The sequence below is a fragment of the Osmia lignaria genome, chromosome 14, assembly GCF_051020975.1.
Source record: "Osmia lignaria lignaria isolate PbOS001 chromosome 14, iyOsmLign1, whole genome shotgun sequence".
NCBI lineage: Eukaryota > Metazoa > Arthropoda > Insecta > Hymenoptera > Megachilidae > Osmia > Osmia lignaria.
This window is the reverse complement of record NC_135045.1, coordinates 8,289,462-8,306,419: the sequence shown is the minus strand read 5'-3', so window position 1 is coordinate 8,306,419 and position 16,958 is coordinate 8,289,462. Positions and strand designations below refer to the sequence as shown.

At 40.4% G+C, this 16,958-nt stretch overlaps 1 protein-coding gene across 1 annotated transcript in view; it reads left to right on the top strand.

Moving 5' to 3' along the window:
• The window catches only part of LOC117605535 (uncharacterized), a 199,635-nt gene extending 182,898 nt beyond the window's left edge, over window positions 1–16,737 (top strand). Inside the window, exons 5-6 of the mRNA XM_034326974.2 lie at window positions 7,952–8,854; window positions 8,952–16,737. Coding sequence (XP_034182865.1) covers window positions 7,952–8,138 — 187 coding nt within the window. The 3' untranslated portion in view covers window positions 8,139–8,854; window positions 8,952–16,737. The remainder of the gene's footprint in view (window positions 1–7,951; window positions 8,855–8,951) is intronic.
• The last annotated feature ends 221 nt before the right edge of the window (window positions 16,738–16,958 follow it).

Below are 16,958 nucleotides of genomic sequence, written 5' to 3'. Positions count from 1 at the left end.
TAGGAGATAAGGTGTGAAAATGAAAATTGAAGTGGAAAATGATGGAGCCACGTAGCCGGGTTTTGTGCACATGTCGCGTATTCATTTTTTGCTCTCGAGTCGCAAAGACGATTTGAGGTCATTTCGTATCGATGAATTTCTCTTGACCCTTTGAACTCCTGTGTCGAGTCTGCCTCGACGTCAATTTTCTTCACAGGGTGGTATTCTACAGGGCGTATCAAAAGTTTGGACACACCTTATTTTTTAACGAACTTTTCTTAAAAAGTAGGTTGAACCTGAACTTCTGGAATGTGCTGTATGACTGATGAATGTTTGTTTAAAAAATATTACAATCCAAGGGAGTTCTTGAAGAGTGCAAAGGGTTAATGGAGATTGTTCGACGTATCGACGTACTGTGATCGTTATTTGTTTATCTCTGCGCAGAAACGAAAATCATATTTGTTCCTCGTTTTTTTTCTTAAACACTCGAGTTTCTTTTCACGGGCATCTGTTGTTGGTCCAACTCGTGAACCATTCGTCGGAAGAACCGTACGCGCACACAGGCATATACAGACAGAAACACACAGCTACATGTGTGTACGTGTTCAGTTGCGTGAACGTACGAAAGGAAAATATCAGAACCGAGAGAAATTTAGGTCTTAATTATTATTGTCTTTGCTGTACCTACGTTTTAAAATGAATGGAAAGCCGATGTATTACTACTCCAGAGTTTCTTCGATGTAAATATTAACACTACGTAACGTTAACGTTGCTCAGTGAACGAGGAGCCGCGGTGAGTCGATCCATCGAAACGCGATTCAAATCGATCGAGAAGTATGTAATAATGATCTGTTGTGTCGTTGTTTGCGAGCCGCGGATCCTCGTGTGCCGCTGGATGATACCTAATTAAATGTAATACTAGAACGATAAGAGAGCGTAGCTGTCCTTCAATACCTTTACCTACCCACGTTAAGAATAATAAATAAAAAAAATAATAATAAAAGTAACGGAATAATGGAGTCTCATGTCTTTGCTCGACTATTTCAAGAAAATTAGTATTATTATTACCGTGCGATAAAAAAAAAGGGTGACGACGACGAGGTTGGCGATTGACGATTGACGATATGACGATGACAGGCGAATTGAAAAAGAAAAAAAGGTAATCCATTGACAATGAATGTAAATGTATCCATTTTCGAAACTTGATGTAGAATTATACTCATAAGCTATATCTATGATATACAAACGAAATAAAAGCGTATAGTAAATTATGGGATGTGATTAATGATCGATTGTCAGCGACCCGCCCTCTTCTCCTATTACTCTTACTAACACTTTTTCTGTTAACGACAATGTTTATTCTAATCACAATTAGTAAAATCGAAGAATAGTTCAATGCCTGTACTCGAACAATGAATAGTTAACGGTAGTGCCCTGAAAATATCAACGTAATACTCGTAAAACAAAGGGTTAAAGTGTTCTGGTGTTCCAAAACGATACACACGTTTGTTGTTTCCGCGATTTCCTCTCGATTCTCCGGGGCTAATCCCGGGAGTATCAAAGTTTACGTCTCGATTGGCCTTTCCCAGCCACCGGGGTATTGTTACCGAGGCAGTCTGCTCGCAACCCTTCGCAAAACTCACCCCATCTCGACGCATTTTCGCCACTTTCACGCTCGGATGGGCGGAACATTGAAATGGAAGCATCGAGTGGTCGCGTATGGCTACAGATATTCCGAAATAACCGTATCGGTTTATGCGCCATGGCCCCCTTGCTTCTCTTCCGATGCGCCGGTCATCTAACCTCTTTCCCTTACAATCACAATATCCGTTTTTCGATCTTCATTCTTGTTATTCGATCTACAAGACAATTCCTGTGACTTTCCATTTCTGCCCTCTCTTCTAGCGAGTTTTCGCTTATTACAAGGGAGAAAATGAAACGATTCGAAAGTAATAAGACAGGAAATTGCAAATAGGTTAACACGTTGTTAACAGGAAGTATATTACCCCTTGACCATTCGCGTAATTAGGAATTTTCTGTAGGATGGGCTAGGTCCTCTTCTTTAAATATTCTAAATAAATTCTCTGTTTCCTCCCCTTCGTATGTTTAGATTCGATTGCGTTAAAAAGGCTCTTACGATGCGATACAATACGAAGTGATTCGAAGAAGAGCGTCGAGAACGATGCAAAGCAGACGCGAAGAAATTCCATTTTTCCCTTAGCTTTTCCCCTGGAAACGATCCGAACGTTCAAGCAAGGAGTTGCTTTCAAGTATTATCATCGTTCAAACTTTCTTCAGTTTCCCTTTCTTGCGTTTCGAAAGTGCATCCGAAATAGACCGAAGCCCTGAGATCTACCCGAAGCGTTGTTTCACCGTGAGTTCTACAAACGTTAAACCGAAAAAGAAACGAGACGAAAACAAGCGTAAAATTACCCTGTAGACGGTGGTGCGTATGTAACGTAGCCTCGATGGTTCGCAAAATTTACGACCTTCCGGGATATTCTCGATGAGGAACTCGTAAACGCCGTATAATTGCGTGTAAACGTTTTTGCTGTTGTTCTAAGCTTTGACCAGCTACAAAGGGATGCAGTGTTACGATTTATTTGTCAAGAAATTGCAATGCTAATGACTGCGTGACAAGTACCTACTTATCTCCTCTCATCGGTCTGACTGATCAAACTTTAAATTACCATTCACATTATCTACTTATAAAAATTGAATTGTGCAAATTTCACAAGCATATAAATCCAGTTTATCCAGAGAATTTATGAGTAACAGAGAAATGATTGAAAAGAATTCAACATAATTTATGAAAACAAAAAAGAGAAACATTAATTAGGTATTAAACCGTTTTGAAACTCGCATTTCTCTAAACGGAACAGTCGACTCGTTAAAGCGTGAATTAATCGAAATGCGAGGAGAATCGATTTTATCGATCGTGTTCCGATATTCTCGCAGTGAAACGCGGGAAAAAATTCAGCTGTATTTACGATAATTGTGTTTTTTTACTCGAACACCCGTGGCGCGAATAAAATATCGGTTCTGTTAGGTGAAACGGGATCGAGGTCTAACGGGAAATCAAAGTCTCGTTGGAGGGAAGAGAATCGGTGAATCACGCACGATGGAAAATGAAAATCATTTCTAATTAAGTATGAAGTTAGAATTTTTTCTGGAACAGGTATTGCGATATACGCGAAACGGGCTAGTTGCAACCTATCGGTAGATATAATTTCCAATTTCCAATTATCTATATCTCGTCAAGCGTATTCCTATGCCGGTAGAATGCGTAAAGCGAGGGGCATCGGCTGAAACGAATAACCATGGCGCACACGCGTTGACACCCACCCTTATCACGGGGACAGATCGGGAATCTTATACTAGGGGGGAACTAGAAGGAGTATGGTGAATTTTTGCCTTGTAGAACCGGCTGAAAAAGAAGCGTTTCATGGGTACGGTAATTAAGGATGTCGCGACCAAAGGGGAGGTTGAATTAATAAAATCGATTATTTATGGAAGGTGGCTGGAAAATTTAGTTGGCCGTTTTCAGAAGGGAAAAGTTTCTTAATCTAACATCTTTTAGGTAACACGAGTATAGATTATTTTATAATTGAATAAATTACAAATTTTTTGCATAATATAATTTTGTTTCTATCAAAATACATTGGAAGTCGTATCATTCAATATTCAGCTATTGACGCACGAAATATGTTCAATAACATTTACCGGTATCAATAAGGAAGGATCCATACAAAGACCCTCACCCAATTCAAATCCCTTGGAGCTCTAGTCGAGGGTTAACTTTAAATCTCCTATGCATTCTCCTCGGGAAAGAGGCACTTTGTCCTGTTATGAAAATCTGCTAAAATATGTGCAACCATTTTGAACTGATTTAACGACACATGATATGAAATACCTACCCTCAATTACAAATCGCATATAAATTTTTGCTGAACCATTTCGACAAAATACATATTATATCTTAAAATAAACTATTTCTATCTGTACTGTGGCGGTGTTAGCTCTTGGAAGTCTAGAAAGAAAGATTCTTCTTAATCATCTCAACGTTGAATTTATTATTCAACTCAATACTTTTGAAAACCACCCCGTCCCTCCCGATCGGGTCGAGCTAGCACGTCGCCATAACGATTCTCCGAACGAGCAAATAAAATGTCGTTTCTGTCCGCTGAAAGGATGTCGTCGAGCTGGCTCGTGGCGATAACTCATCGGATCAGTAGCGAAATTACGTATCTCCTCATGGTGGAATCTTATTTTCCACGGTGGGAAGAGGAGGCCAGAAACCAGTCATTGTTCCCGGTTGACGAATAGAAACGGAACCCAGACTCTAGCAACGGGTAGCTATGTTTTTGTCCTTGTCCAACGTTTCCGGAGGGTCCTGGACGTTCTCGGGGAACTCGAACGGCATTGGCAATCTGCGAGACTGGTGTAAGTCACGTGGATGGAATATTAATTCGTGGGGGTTAGGTTTTAGTATGTGTACGTGTATCTTACGCTTGCAACTACCTACGTATATACACGTCGACCATATATCCACGTCGTCGCGAAAATATATGTATGCTCCGAGCGTGCGAGACTTCCATACCGTTTTTCTTTTCCCTTAGTTATTGGTTTCGTCGGTCGGTTGGCTGAGAAAGGAAAGAAAAGTGGTCGGCCAGTTGGGATCGAAGTAGCTCCACAAGGGTGTCAAGGAAGGGAGGATGAAGCAGGACGATGCGATAGGTGCAAGTTTCCTTGGGGATTTTAACCCCCGTCCTAGGTGACCAGCTTCGTTCGGACTCAGATATGAAAGACGTTACCTTATTGTTTGACTTTGACGACCTTTACCATTTGTTTATGTTGGAATAATAAGTGGACCAGGCTTTCTGGAAAAAATGGATCTTCTGATAGTTTAAGTAATATGTCATTTTTGGTTTGCAAGTATATAGGTAACTATGTATTTAAAAATTAGTTTACCTGTGTAGTTTAGGATTGTTTCTGAAGTTGTTGATGGAATTTTTAATTAGAAGGCTTATTTATAATATGAAAATATATAAGAGTAAGCAAGCTATTAAAAGTGTTTTCACGAATTAGCATTTGCGGATCAAATTACACTGGTACCCCTGATTACATGTTTTCAGCTTACACCATTCCGCAGTCACGTCATCTCTGCGCAACGCGACAGGACTCAATAATCAATCATTTTCAACTAACATAACTATAACTATATTCAATATATATATAATTATTTTTAACCACTAATTTTATGAATATTTAAACTTTCAATATAACTCTTTCTAGCATTTTCGAAAAATTGAAAGAAAATGTATAAAATGTACCTGTATACCCCAACGTACATCTTTTTTGACTTATATCGTCCCTTCAGGAACCAATTAGTACGTGAATCTGGGGCCTCACGGTACTCGCAATGTAGGGCGTGGCTCAATTATCGTAAACGGCGCCGTTGCTTTCGGATTATTAAAGAAATCTGTGACTCGCTGCCGTTCGCCATTTATTACGCAAAGCGACAAACAACGGTGGACCAATTTAACCCTTTCACACTTGGAACACTTTAGCGCCGCACTTATAAGGAGCACTAATATCAAATACAATAAACATTTAATAATGTTTATACCATAGATCATGAAGAAGTATTTTCTGAAGTCCACGGCAAGCGTTTCATTGGTAGCCACGTATGACTTCATACCCGGTGAAAGGGTTAAAGGACAAAATGAAAGGCAACCGCGCTCTTATATCGCTTCGGAAGCCGTAACGGTAGTGGTAGTTGCTCAACGTAAACTCTGGCTTCCATCGAGATCCAAGATAACCAGAGTTGCAAGAATACAACTCTAGCTCCTGTTACTTATCGTACTGTTCGATCCACTATTGTCAGCCGCGTAATCGCCATTCGGTACGCTAACTAGAAGAAAAAAAAGACCTATCTCCGTTGATCGTAATGAAATTACGAGCAAACTGGATTCTACTCTTCTAAACCTGGTCAAATCTGTTTATCGGTGTTATTAACTGGCCCATGCGATCGAAGAGGCTGCAGTGCAAGAGTCTGGTTATTAGACGGCGGCAGGTTTATTGTCACGGTTCCGTTCTTCTCACGTCCCTTTATCTCCGGAGCTCGTAACATCGCGCCGCTCGTTATCGCTTTCACGGTGTTCGTCGCGAAGATGCTGTCCGGCCATGGTGACCCCGGCCCCGTTACCACCATCGGATCGCTTCCTTTCACGCTGATCTTCTACAAGGTGTTTCATACGAAATGTGCATCGTGAAAAGTACAAATTCTTCGAAACAAAAGCGATCATTTCGCAAGCTGAGGTTTCAAAGATGAGCCTCCATTCTTGTGAAAATGGGAGTGGATGAGAAATGGACAGGAGATGGATCCTAAAGCAAGAGATCCTAAACCGAATGGACGCACGATGTTCTCGTATACACGCTTCCGCGAATCGCGAGCACTTTATCGCGTTCGAGCGAGTATGCTGTGTAGTCGTGTGCACGACCTCTTGCACTTGAAGCTGATGCAGTTCTCGAGATGCAACTGCAGGATTCCCGATTTCGGTGAACTTGACGTGACTGATCTCAGCTGAAATAAAAGACGAAACGTGTTTCGATGGAAAGCAGCATGATATAAGTTACCACAAATTTGTCATTTTAAACTATTTCTCCACAGAAAGTCAATGAATATCACTGCACTGATATCTCACGTATGAAACGAGCATGCGTGCATAATTATATATCTTACAAGTGCATTAACCGTGAAAAACAAAAATGAACATAAGAATTAAAAGGCCAAGCAAGCGAATCAATCAGTGAAGTTTCAGGGCGTCCTTAAAAGCCGAAGGCTCCTTTTTATTCCGACCAAAGGATTCTGCGAACAGTTTCGTAGAATTACTCAAAAGCTGAGGGTCGGATATAATTCAAGGGAACAGTTGCATACCATAAGTGGAACGTGTGTCTCGTCGTCGAGTTCTTATCGTGGCTGTTTCGCCTTGTCCCGAGCTTTCGTCCAGGGCTAATTGAGATCGTATCTTTTTACTCTTTACGGCGTTTCGGCATGAAACAATGCAAAACTTGCAGCAATACAAACGCTCGACGTTTAGAAGGTGTTTGGGTTACGTTTTGTTGCTTCGATCGGATAGGAAAATTTAAATGCGAGTCTCTTTAAACGATTACCATCGACGCGTAAATTGATGCACTAACGCGACATCCTAATGGCTATAATAGTCACTTAAATACGGATTTCAGCTGGGGTATAATGCTGGCGAATGGGTATTGATACATATTGATCGTGTAAGGCGCTATTTATGCTCCCTTCGTTATTTGCTTAACTCTGTTTGAACATCGGTACCTTCTATTGCTGGCAAAGTCTCTTTTATGTTATTTTTTATGTGTTTTTAAAGTGATATGTTTATAAAAAAAAACATGTAATATAGTGAAGATTCAGCAAAAGAAATCGCTAAAGGGAAGCGTGAAAACTACCCTTTTGAAACAATCCGAATCGTCCCCCACGGCGAACATCCATGGAGAAAGTTGACTGTTCCGACGATAGGACTTGTCGAGTGCGGTGCGAAAGTGTGGTCATAAAAATTTCACGTTTTTAAAAAGACAGGGTTGAAGAAAGGCCCTTTGATCTCGGCAGACTTTCCTTTTCCCCCGCGGCTGTTCCCATACCGTACCATTTTACAAGGGAATATTTTTTCGCCAACGACCGAAGCCTTTCCTTCGTCATGGGGCTATCTGATGGCGAAAAGTTTCTCCTGCCAGTTTCGGGTTAATCGTTTGAAGAGTTCATGCTTTCTAAACGGCTTCACTGGATATTTCCCGCTTCACAGTGTATATACTGATTTCTGGTGATGGAACATTAACTGAGTATATAAAAACGAAGGTCCATGGTGCAACATTCTTCATCTTTTTTTTTTTCGCTATCCTTTCGTTACGTACTCATCGTTCAAACGTCACGTTGTTCCAGGACGAAACGACTCTGGCCAAAACCTCAAATTTCAAGCACTCAAGTGCCTCGACGACTAACGTCCACCATTCATCCACCGTGGACTATGGCCGTTCTCGGACGCGTCTCGACCTACCAAGCTTTCCCAAAGGCCGATGCACCACCTCGTAACTTACAAAACGAACACGCGTCCGTATTGTCTGCGTAATATCCACGCTTGAAACAGTGTCTGTCCGACAGTAAATCACGATTCACCGACGAGAGGCGCGCCCTCTTGCTTTACAGCGTAACGAGCGTGCTTCAAGAGCTTGTTCTTGAACACTGGCCAGACAGACCCGGGCTGTCACAGACGCTGACACCGCAGGAATTACAAAACTATGGAATCAGCGGTATACATGGTGTCTCGAAACTATTGCTTCAAAGTTACATTGTTAGTTCCAACAAATTTCAAGTTTCGAATTGATAAGCTGTAAGTACGATTGAGGGCAGTCATGAAATCATCAAAACTTCTATTATTTCAAACATTTACAATTTCCTCTTCAATTCAGATTAAAATATACGAGAGACCTTTGCATGTAATAGATAAATCAAGAAATCATCTTGAAACAATCAATTTTAAGTTCAGCTATGTTATTGAACACAATACTAACATTTTCTAACTCATCAATCAACCCCCATTTCTCTGTGCACCAACATTGCACCCATCTAATTCGGAATGACGTTCTAACGCAGCATGAACATCCAAGTTCACGTGTTTCATCCGAAGAACGTTTATTTTCTCGCCGAGCAAACGGCATTGTCCAAATAACTCGACGAATGTCATTACCACGTTGCAAGGTTTCACAGGCGTCTGCAAACTTGCCCTCCTAACAACGTAAACGCGTTACCATTTCAAACAAGGAGCTCGGAAAAAGAAACACAAAGGTATGGTACAGGTACTACGGAGAAAATGCAAATTTATTATTTATTCAACATATTTGTTGTTTGTATTTATCTACTGTCTTCTTGTAATCCTTTCCAGAGGTACTTTCACACTTCCGCAGTTCAGCAACATAAAGAATATTTCCAGAAAACGTTGTGTTTCTCTGTAATCTGACCACGTACGGTTCGCTGAACAACAACGGGCCCAATTATGAGAGGAACCACGAAGAATTTGTGACTGGCCGCGTTCGCAAGTTTGCAGTCGCGCGTGCTCGCGAAACGGCCACGTTGAAGACAATCTAGCCTTTATATCTGCTCTGTATCGGCACGACTGTACTCCATCGCGAGGCCAGTCGACGAAATTATCCCTGGGGAAGGAACAGAGAGGAAGAAGAAGTAACGAGCGGCTACGTGTCCGCGTAAATTGTTAGCTACGACAGAAAGGAGGGTAGAACTCCTCGTCAGGCCGTTCAATACTCCCCCGCACCCCTTTCGCACAGCAACCGTTCTTAGAAGCTGTAAGTAACGTCAAACAGGATGAATTAGTGCTTTCATGAAAAATTAAGAATTTTATCGAGTGATGGAATCTTCTCCTACATCATCATTTTTCTCAGAGAAGTCTACCGTTAAGTTCCAAAAGCAGTAGCGATACTTTCATATAATTTATGCATGAATTATTTTATCGAACTGATTCACAGCAGAAAAATCAACCGACCGGCAATTAATTAAACATGTTGCAGTCGGCTAATTAACGGAACCGCTAAGTCAGATTGTGAAATCGATAATCACTTCCTGGCCTTTTAACGAGAAGAAAATGCATTCGTCGAAGATTGATGGTGCAATGATGAGTTGCTGTAATACGAGACTCGCAAACCAAGCAGCATCTTTACACGGAACATAAATATTTAGCAGTAACGATTAAAGATCGATTCAAGATCCACATTGTCATTAGCGACTATCGATTAATTCTCAATCGACATCGTTGAGGTGTATATTAGAAGGTTTCTTGAAAGATGACAGAATTCAGCTCCTCTTTTCAGTAAATTTTTATTAATGTGTCCCTGATAATTGTAAACGATTGGGAATGAATCATTCGATTTAATCGTTCAACGTGAAACTCGGTTTGAAGTGATTTCTTCATTAACTTCTTAACCCTTTCACTGCGTACGACGTATATATACGTCATTGAAATTAATGGTAAGAAGTGTGCATAACCGGTTATCGATCAAGACGCTAAATTCATGTTTGGTCATAATGGAAGAAGTTGATACCCGCTGAATTTAATGCAATTTTGATATGAATTCGTCCAAGGTCTACAGTAATTAAAATCACAAATTAAAATAAATTAAAACTGATATGGATGAAAGTTCGCTTAAATAGGAGGAGGATAATTAAAGGTAGCATATTTGTAAGAACGTATGAGTTTGTTAATTATATAAATTATAGTAAAAAAAATTTCACCGACTGATTAGCCGTTGATTACTTAAATGATGAGAAATTAAATTAGATAACGTGCCCTGATCTGAATTACGATAATTGATATGAAGACTTAATATGTATGACGTTAACTCATTAGAAATGAAGAGTATATCTCAATTGTCCATTATGATTAAAAGTAATTCGAGAGAATATAAATTAAATAATTCTTAGGAAAACTCCAAGTAACTGATAACCAACGCTCTAAATCATTTATTCGCTAGATTTCATTCATTGTACTGCTATTTAGTATCACAATTATTCCTTTGCCGGTCGTTAAATTGTTAACTCGAATGCGACAAGATAAAAACATTCTCATTGTAAGACAAACGAAGAAAAATAATATATGTACACACGTGAGGAACAGTCATTGAACGCACTATATTCTCCAGCTTGTTTTATTAAACGCGATAAAAGTTAATCTTCGACGAACCTTTTATTTTCTATTCACTTCACACCGTTCATTACAAAAGAGTGTAATCGCGTTTGTAGATACGCGCGGGTAATCGCGACGAATCAGTTATACAAGGAGTAGAATTCTTTTCTATCTACGGGACCGCATCACTTTTTTTTATTCGATTATAAAACAAACGGGGCCCGGACGATAATCGCGCGAAGACACGCGCGCTATCTTAACGGACGGCCGCAAATAATACGTAATACGGTTTTATATCCATAATGAAACGTTTCATAATGGCACCTAAGCATCCACTTGTTGATACCATTTATGGCCATTGCGCGCTGGTGTTTACATGTGTAAAACGGTACCATCGACATCGGCACCAGCACGCACCAGTTAACTAATGTTAATACCGCATACACACGCATGCGGATTTACAAACTGTAAACACGCTCCACCGTCCAAAAAGTGATTGTCTCACGTTTTCTAAAAGCCTCGTTACCTAAGGAGATTTATTTCCTGTCGTATGTGGTTCTTATGTAATTGGGGCCTACTGAATCCTCATAGCGGCATCACGTGATCACTAATTGAGATCTAACCTTATTTCGACGTTCAATGCTTACACAACTGGACTGACAGAGGTTTCTACACCTAGAAATTAGGCTTTTTACTATCATCTCTTATGGCACTAAAGTTCTGATGCTCTGTATGGACTTCGTCAACCTTAAAGGGATGCAAGTAGGGACAATTCCAGGAGGGTCCAAACTCTTTATAGATACTTTGAGAAATATGGAAAGGTACGAAAGTGAAATTCGGTTATTGCGTTTAATATTAAGTTTTTGGAAATTAAAATCTACAGTTCGATTTTCAGATCAAGTGCATTTCATATTTGACTGCGAATAAAATATTACTTCTGTTTTATGGCGGTTTTATTCGCATAACCTTAATTCTATAATACCTCGTTAACGGTCGTAGTATTCTTTCCTATATTGAATTTAATACCACATCTAACCATCGTTTATCCGATAGCCAGGAACTAATAAAATTAATCGATAATTAAGCCTGATATACGCCCAACCTAATAGTTAAGCGCCCATTACAGCCGTGATAAATAAAGGTAGAGTCAGGTTAGTCTTAATTGAGATCTAACCTCACCTACATGTCAGATGCATTTCTTTATAAGTTAACGATGTAATACTTTATCAGTGTTCACAATATCATTTTCTTTATTGAATTTAATGCCATATCTGACCATGGCTTCCTCAGAACACAAAAACCTATCAAATTAATCGATAACCGGACAAGATACATGCGCAATCGGATCGTTAGATGACCTATCACGGTCGTCATAAACAAAGAATAAAAGGTTCGGGGTATAATTTACATAGATTCCACTGGCGGGCAGATTTCTATCTGCTTGCGGAGTGTAATAGCATGTCGGATAAGTTCGGTCATACCGCGAGGAGATAAGGGCGGGAGTTAAGAAAAGAACATTACTTTCGTAGTAAACACACAAATATTTCTAGAACAATGGAAAAGTACCGTTGCGATCCTGATCGTTCAAGATCCTTCGACGAACCAAGCCACGGGAATAGAAATGTTTTGCAGCATCGAACTTATCTCTCTTGTCCAACCCTTCTCTCGTCGTCCACCCCCATAACAATTCTTAAACGAGATCTCTTGTCCAAACCTTTTGGCACTAGTAGTCACAACCTACAATTTCTCAGATTTGCTTATTGATGTCCTACGAGAGAAACCATTTATTTTAATATATTCTCAAGGACATGATGGCGATCAATACGCTATAATAATTATAAAGTCAACATCATGTGTTATGCTAAAAATTGTCTTCGTTTTTCTTTCAATCGAACCTATTTGAGCATCGAAAGATAAGCATGCAAAACGATATTCAAATATATATAGGCAATATCCGTTTGGGGAACAGGGTAGCTCCATGCACTCGCGGCATCTAGATTCCGATGAACGAGCGAGCAGCGATGGTGTATTGATCTTTTTAGTGGCGTACCGACTCCACAGACGCAATCCAACTGCTGCTGCTGCACACTGAAGGTCCACATTTCCCTCGAGACGGATACGCTTCGCTATTCCTATAACACACAATTTGGCAAGGGAATATTGTGCTCGTGAATACACACGTTCGCCAATGTACAATGCCCGAAGAGCCGGGAAAGACCGGAAGGACCAGGAGAGTAGTGTACGCCGATAAAACACGCAGCACGCATTCGTTCTCTTGTCATCGAATGCAGAGTTCAGAGTTGGACTAATTTAACACACAAACAAGCTCATCCATGTACACGTATCCGTGCAAACGTACCGAGAGTCGTTGGGACGCGAAACGAGGAGTAGTCTAATTAAAACAGCAGGATCGAGCAACCAAAACTGGTGGATCTTGCGTAATACGCGAATACTTATTGCAAGATTCTGGGTTGCAGATCTTGGAAGATCGAGGGCGAATGGAAAGAAAACTTTCCACCACGGAAAGAAAACACTGACTAAGATTAGTTGGACAGTTTTCGAGGGACATACGAGTCTTGGCCAGCCGTCGGACGTTGGTTGTGGCTCCTCTGCTAGCGCCACTCCGTCTAGCTCAACGTCTACGCTCTGTCAACTGTTTTATATTTAATCCGGGCCGCTTTAGCAAGCAGTAAACAAACACTGTATCGCATAAGCGCCGCTCAAATTAGCCTCAATACCATTTCAAACGGCCGACTCGCATTTATGAAGATGACCGGGGATGCTGGCCCACCCGAGAGAGTTCTACTGTAGTATACGTAGAAACTCGATGAATTCTATGGGGGTGGGGAAAGAGAACGGTGCCGAAAGTGCTGCTGGTAATGGTAGTGGTACTGAGAGAGAAAAGGTATACAGTGGTGGTGGTGGTGGAATAATGGTGGGAGAGCCACCAGAGGGATTTGGAGGGGATGCGACTGACGTCACAAAATGCCCTGGGCACCGCCTACCGACATGCAATGGGCGGGAATCCCCGACGATTTACGAGCTTCGAGGTGGACGACATCTAGTAGCGGCGCCATGAACTTAACCAGCTTCAACGGAGGCCATTACGCTCTCACGATTGGCTGCGTATGAGGCACAACGCGAATCAGACGACGATTTAAATATGGATTTTTTTTCTCGGCCACGAAATCACGGTAAGCGTGCTCTATAAATCAGAATTGATTTTTGAATGGAACGAAGGGCCATTGGGAAGAGGCTTTTATATCCTTTTCAGACACCCATTTGTTTCCGGCGGTAAATCTATATTTGGTCAATCGAACCGACGCGACGCGACTATATACCACACCGTTTCCGTAGCTTTTTCGGAAGCAGTTAATACGGGGATGGTCTATATGTCCCTTTTCGCGCGAGATGCCACTATTTGGTTCTTAAAGGCCTATTTTTTATCATGTGCTATTAAAATATTTTACATCAACTCTTTGAAACATTGAAGTGATTAAACACTTCTTGAAAATTAAAAATATTGCTTACTTCACATTCACAGTCTTAAGGAACTAGGTTTGATTAAAATTGGTTTAAATTTAGTAGATCTTAAACAGTAACGCGTCATTACTACATTGATTATCGTAGCTATAAAAAGGGTGTAATTAGCGGTTAAAAAGTAGCTCCTTTTTCTAGTAACTGCATTATTGTTTGGTAAAATTATTTGCACAAAGTTTTTTTCAAATAAAATAAGTTATAACTGTTTGAGACAATAAGACAATTGTAATATGTATTAGATATTTAATTATACTTACATAGCTATATTAATTTTAGAACCATATAAAAGTATGTATTATTATTGCTTTCAAATTGTTTTAGCAGAATGAAATCAGTGACTACAGATGCGAAAGACTGGACATGCCTTTGTTCTCGGGGGATCATGACTTAGGGGGTCCCAGACACCCCCAGATGAGATTAGGCTTGCATGCAGAGAGCACAGTCGGTACGATAATCGTACCTGTTTTACCAGTCCCTCTTTTACCGCACCTCGTTGTCAGCCTGACATCCGAAAACACCAACTTTTTACTCCCTTTGATTCTATTTTTTTTTTTTTATAAATCAGTCAGAAACAGCACAAGACTGAACAGTTATTTTATTATATTGTTATTTGTTATTTATTTTATTATTGTTTCCGCAGGGCCTGTAAGGAGAGGTAAAGTAATAAATAGAAGAATAGTGAGGTAAGGCACACAGAAGGGATAAAATCATCAAGTTCATCCCCCTTATGAGTTTGTTTAATAAGCTAAGAAAATAAATACAGCAAATTAAATAAACACAGAAAATGACATAAGGGTATATGTATGTTTAACAGGTAGATGCGCACCTGTCGTTGTCGGACTGATATGGTTACACTTCGTTCTAGGTCGAACGGTTGACAACGGCGCCGCAGCCAGCTATCTTTACTTGAATCAATGTCTGCAGATAATATTTTTTTTTTTTTAAGTATGGAGTGTCAGATTCCTACTGACTAAAACCCCACGGCGACCGACACTGGCGCTAAAGGAGGGCTCTGGGACCTTATGTATATTACTCCGGAGCCCTCTATGCCTGGCACACAGGTGCTCATCTTGGGGAGGTCCAAATTGAGACCTCCCCCTGCTGCCTATAGTGTCGCCAACACCGGGGGTCGCAACCGGGACCAGCTTGTCTGGCCGCGTGTAAAAGCGCTAGGAGCCCCCAATCCCGACGCCAGCAGCCCTAACGGCCCCGCCGGGTTTGGTGGTGATGCTGTCATATTTAGTGTTGAGGGAAGGGTTGTATTAATTTCCCCTTGCTACTTCTCTTATTGCTGTGATATGACAAGTAGCTTGAGGTACTGACTAAGTGATGGGATATAGTCTGATATCGAAGTAATTTAAGAGCAGATGGCGTTCGTTCTTAAAGCATAAATTCAAAACCTCTTGGAAACAAAGGCATGTCTAGTCTTGTTGGATTTGTAGTCACTGATAAAATCCTCAAAGCATTAGTAACTAAGTCACTCTTACGGTCGATCCTCAAACTAGACCGACAGCAACTACTTAGGCGGTAAAACACAAACTCCCTGTAATGTCCACGGAGTGTAATGATTGCAGTACGAAATTTAACAATATTAACAAAATTTGATACCATAATAGTATTCAAGAAACATATAGCGTAGCCTATAACTAAATATCAACAACAGAAATGATACGTTAAAAAGAAGATTCTTGACGGGAATATCAGATCAAGAGAAGTTGGTCGTCCTGGGACGAAGCTACACTGCGGACGGTTACGTCGGTTTACGGCTGTTTTAACGAGCGCCGTTGCACGCGACTCAGCACTAAACCAGCCTTACAAAACGGAGCCACACTAGTTTATGTTTTACGGTCGAATTTATTATCTGTTACCTCCTTATATGACGGTACAATAACAATAATTGTCAGTTTTAATTCGATAGTAAATCAACGGAAAAGAATTTGCACCGTTTCACGCCAGCGACAGGACGAGGAATATTGGGCCATCTGTCGTCAAGTTACCGAAATACTTTCTTCTTCAACAAAACCTGTGACTGCAGATACGAAAGACCAGACATATTTTTGTTCTCAACGGTTATGATTTTGGAGATCCCAGAGATCCCCAGGTGAGATTAAGTCTGTATGTCGAGAGCACAGTCGGTACAACGTCAATGTGCGTTAGACTGTTGCAGTGCACTGTGTTTCACATTTTTATAGTAGGATAGAGCAGATGGCGCTCGTTATTGAGGCACAAATTCAAGACCCCTCGAAAACAAAGGCATGTCCAGTCTTGCTGGATTTTTATTCACTGACGAAACTTCCTGTGCTACTTGACCATGCCAGCCTTTGTTTCGTGTTGACGGCTAGTACTCGTAGATGGTGCTAGCAGCAAATTCTATTTCCTCGTACTACCCCAATTTTATGACGCTTTTTATACCACGATTGTTAAGTTTTATATCATTTCTGATACTTGCTGCAGTACATATGTCTGTATTAATTCGATAGAAGCAATATTTTGGTACTACATAATTTTCACGCTTAAATTTATGAACTGAATTTTAGTATATGGAAAGTTTCAAGTAATCTTTATTAGCAAATTCATGTGATATAGAATTTTGTTAACTTGGTTACATGTATACAAATGTAACGCAAACTTACATAGTTGTAATTAATTTTTCTACTTTAGTTACATATGTTGAATTATTTAGGTATTCATTTTTGAATCAAATTTTGTAGTTAA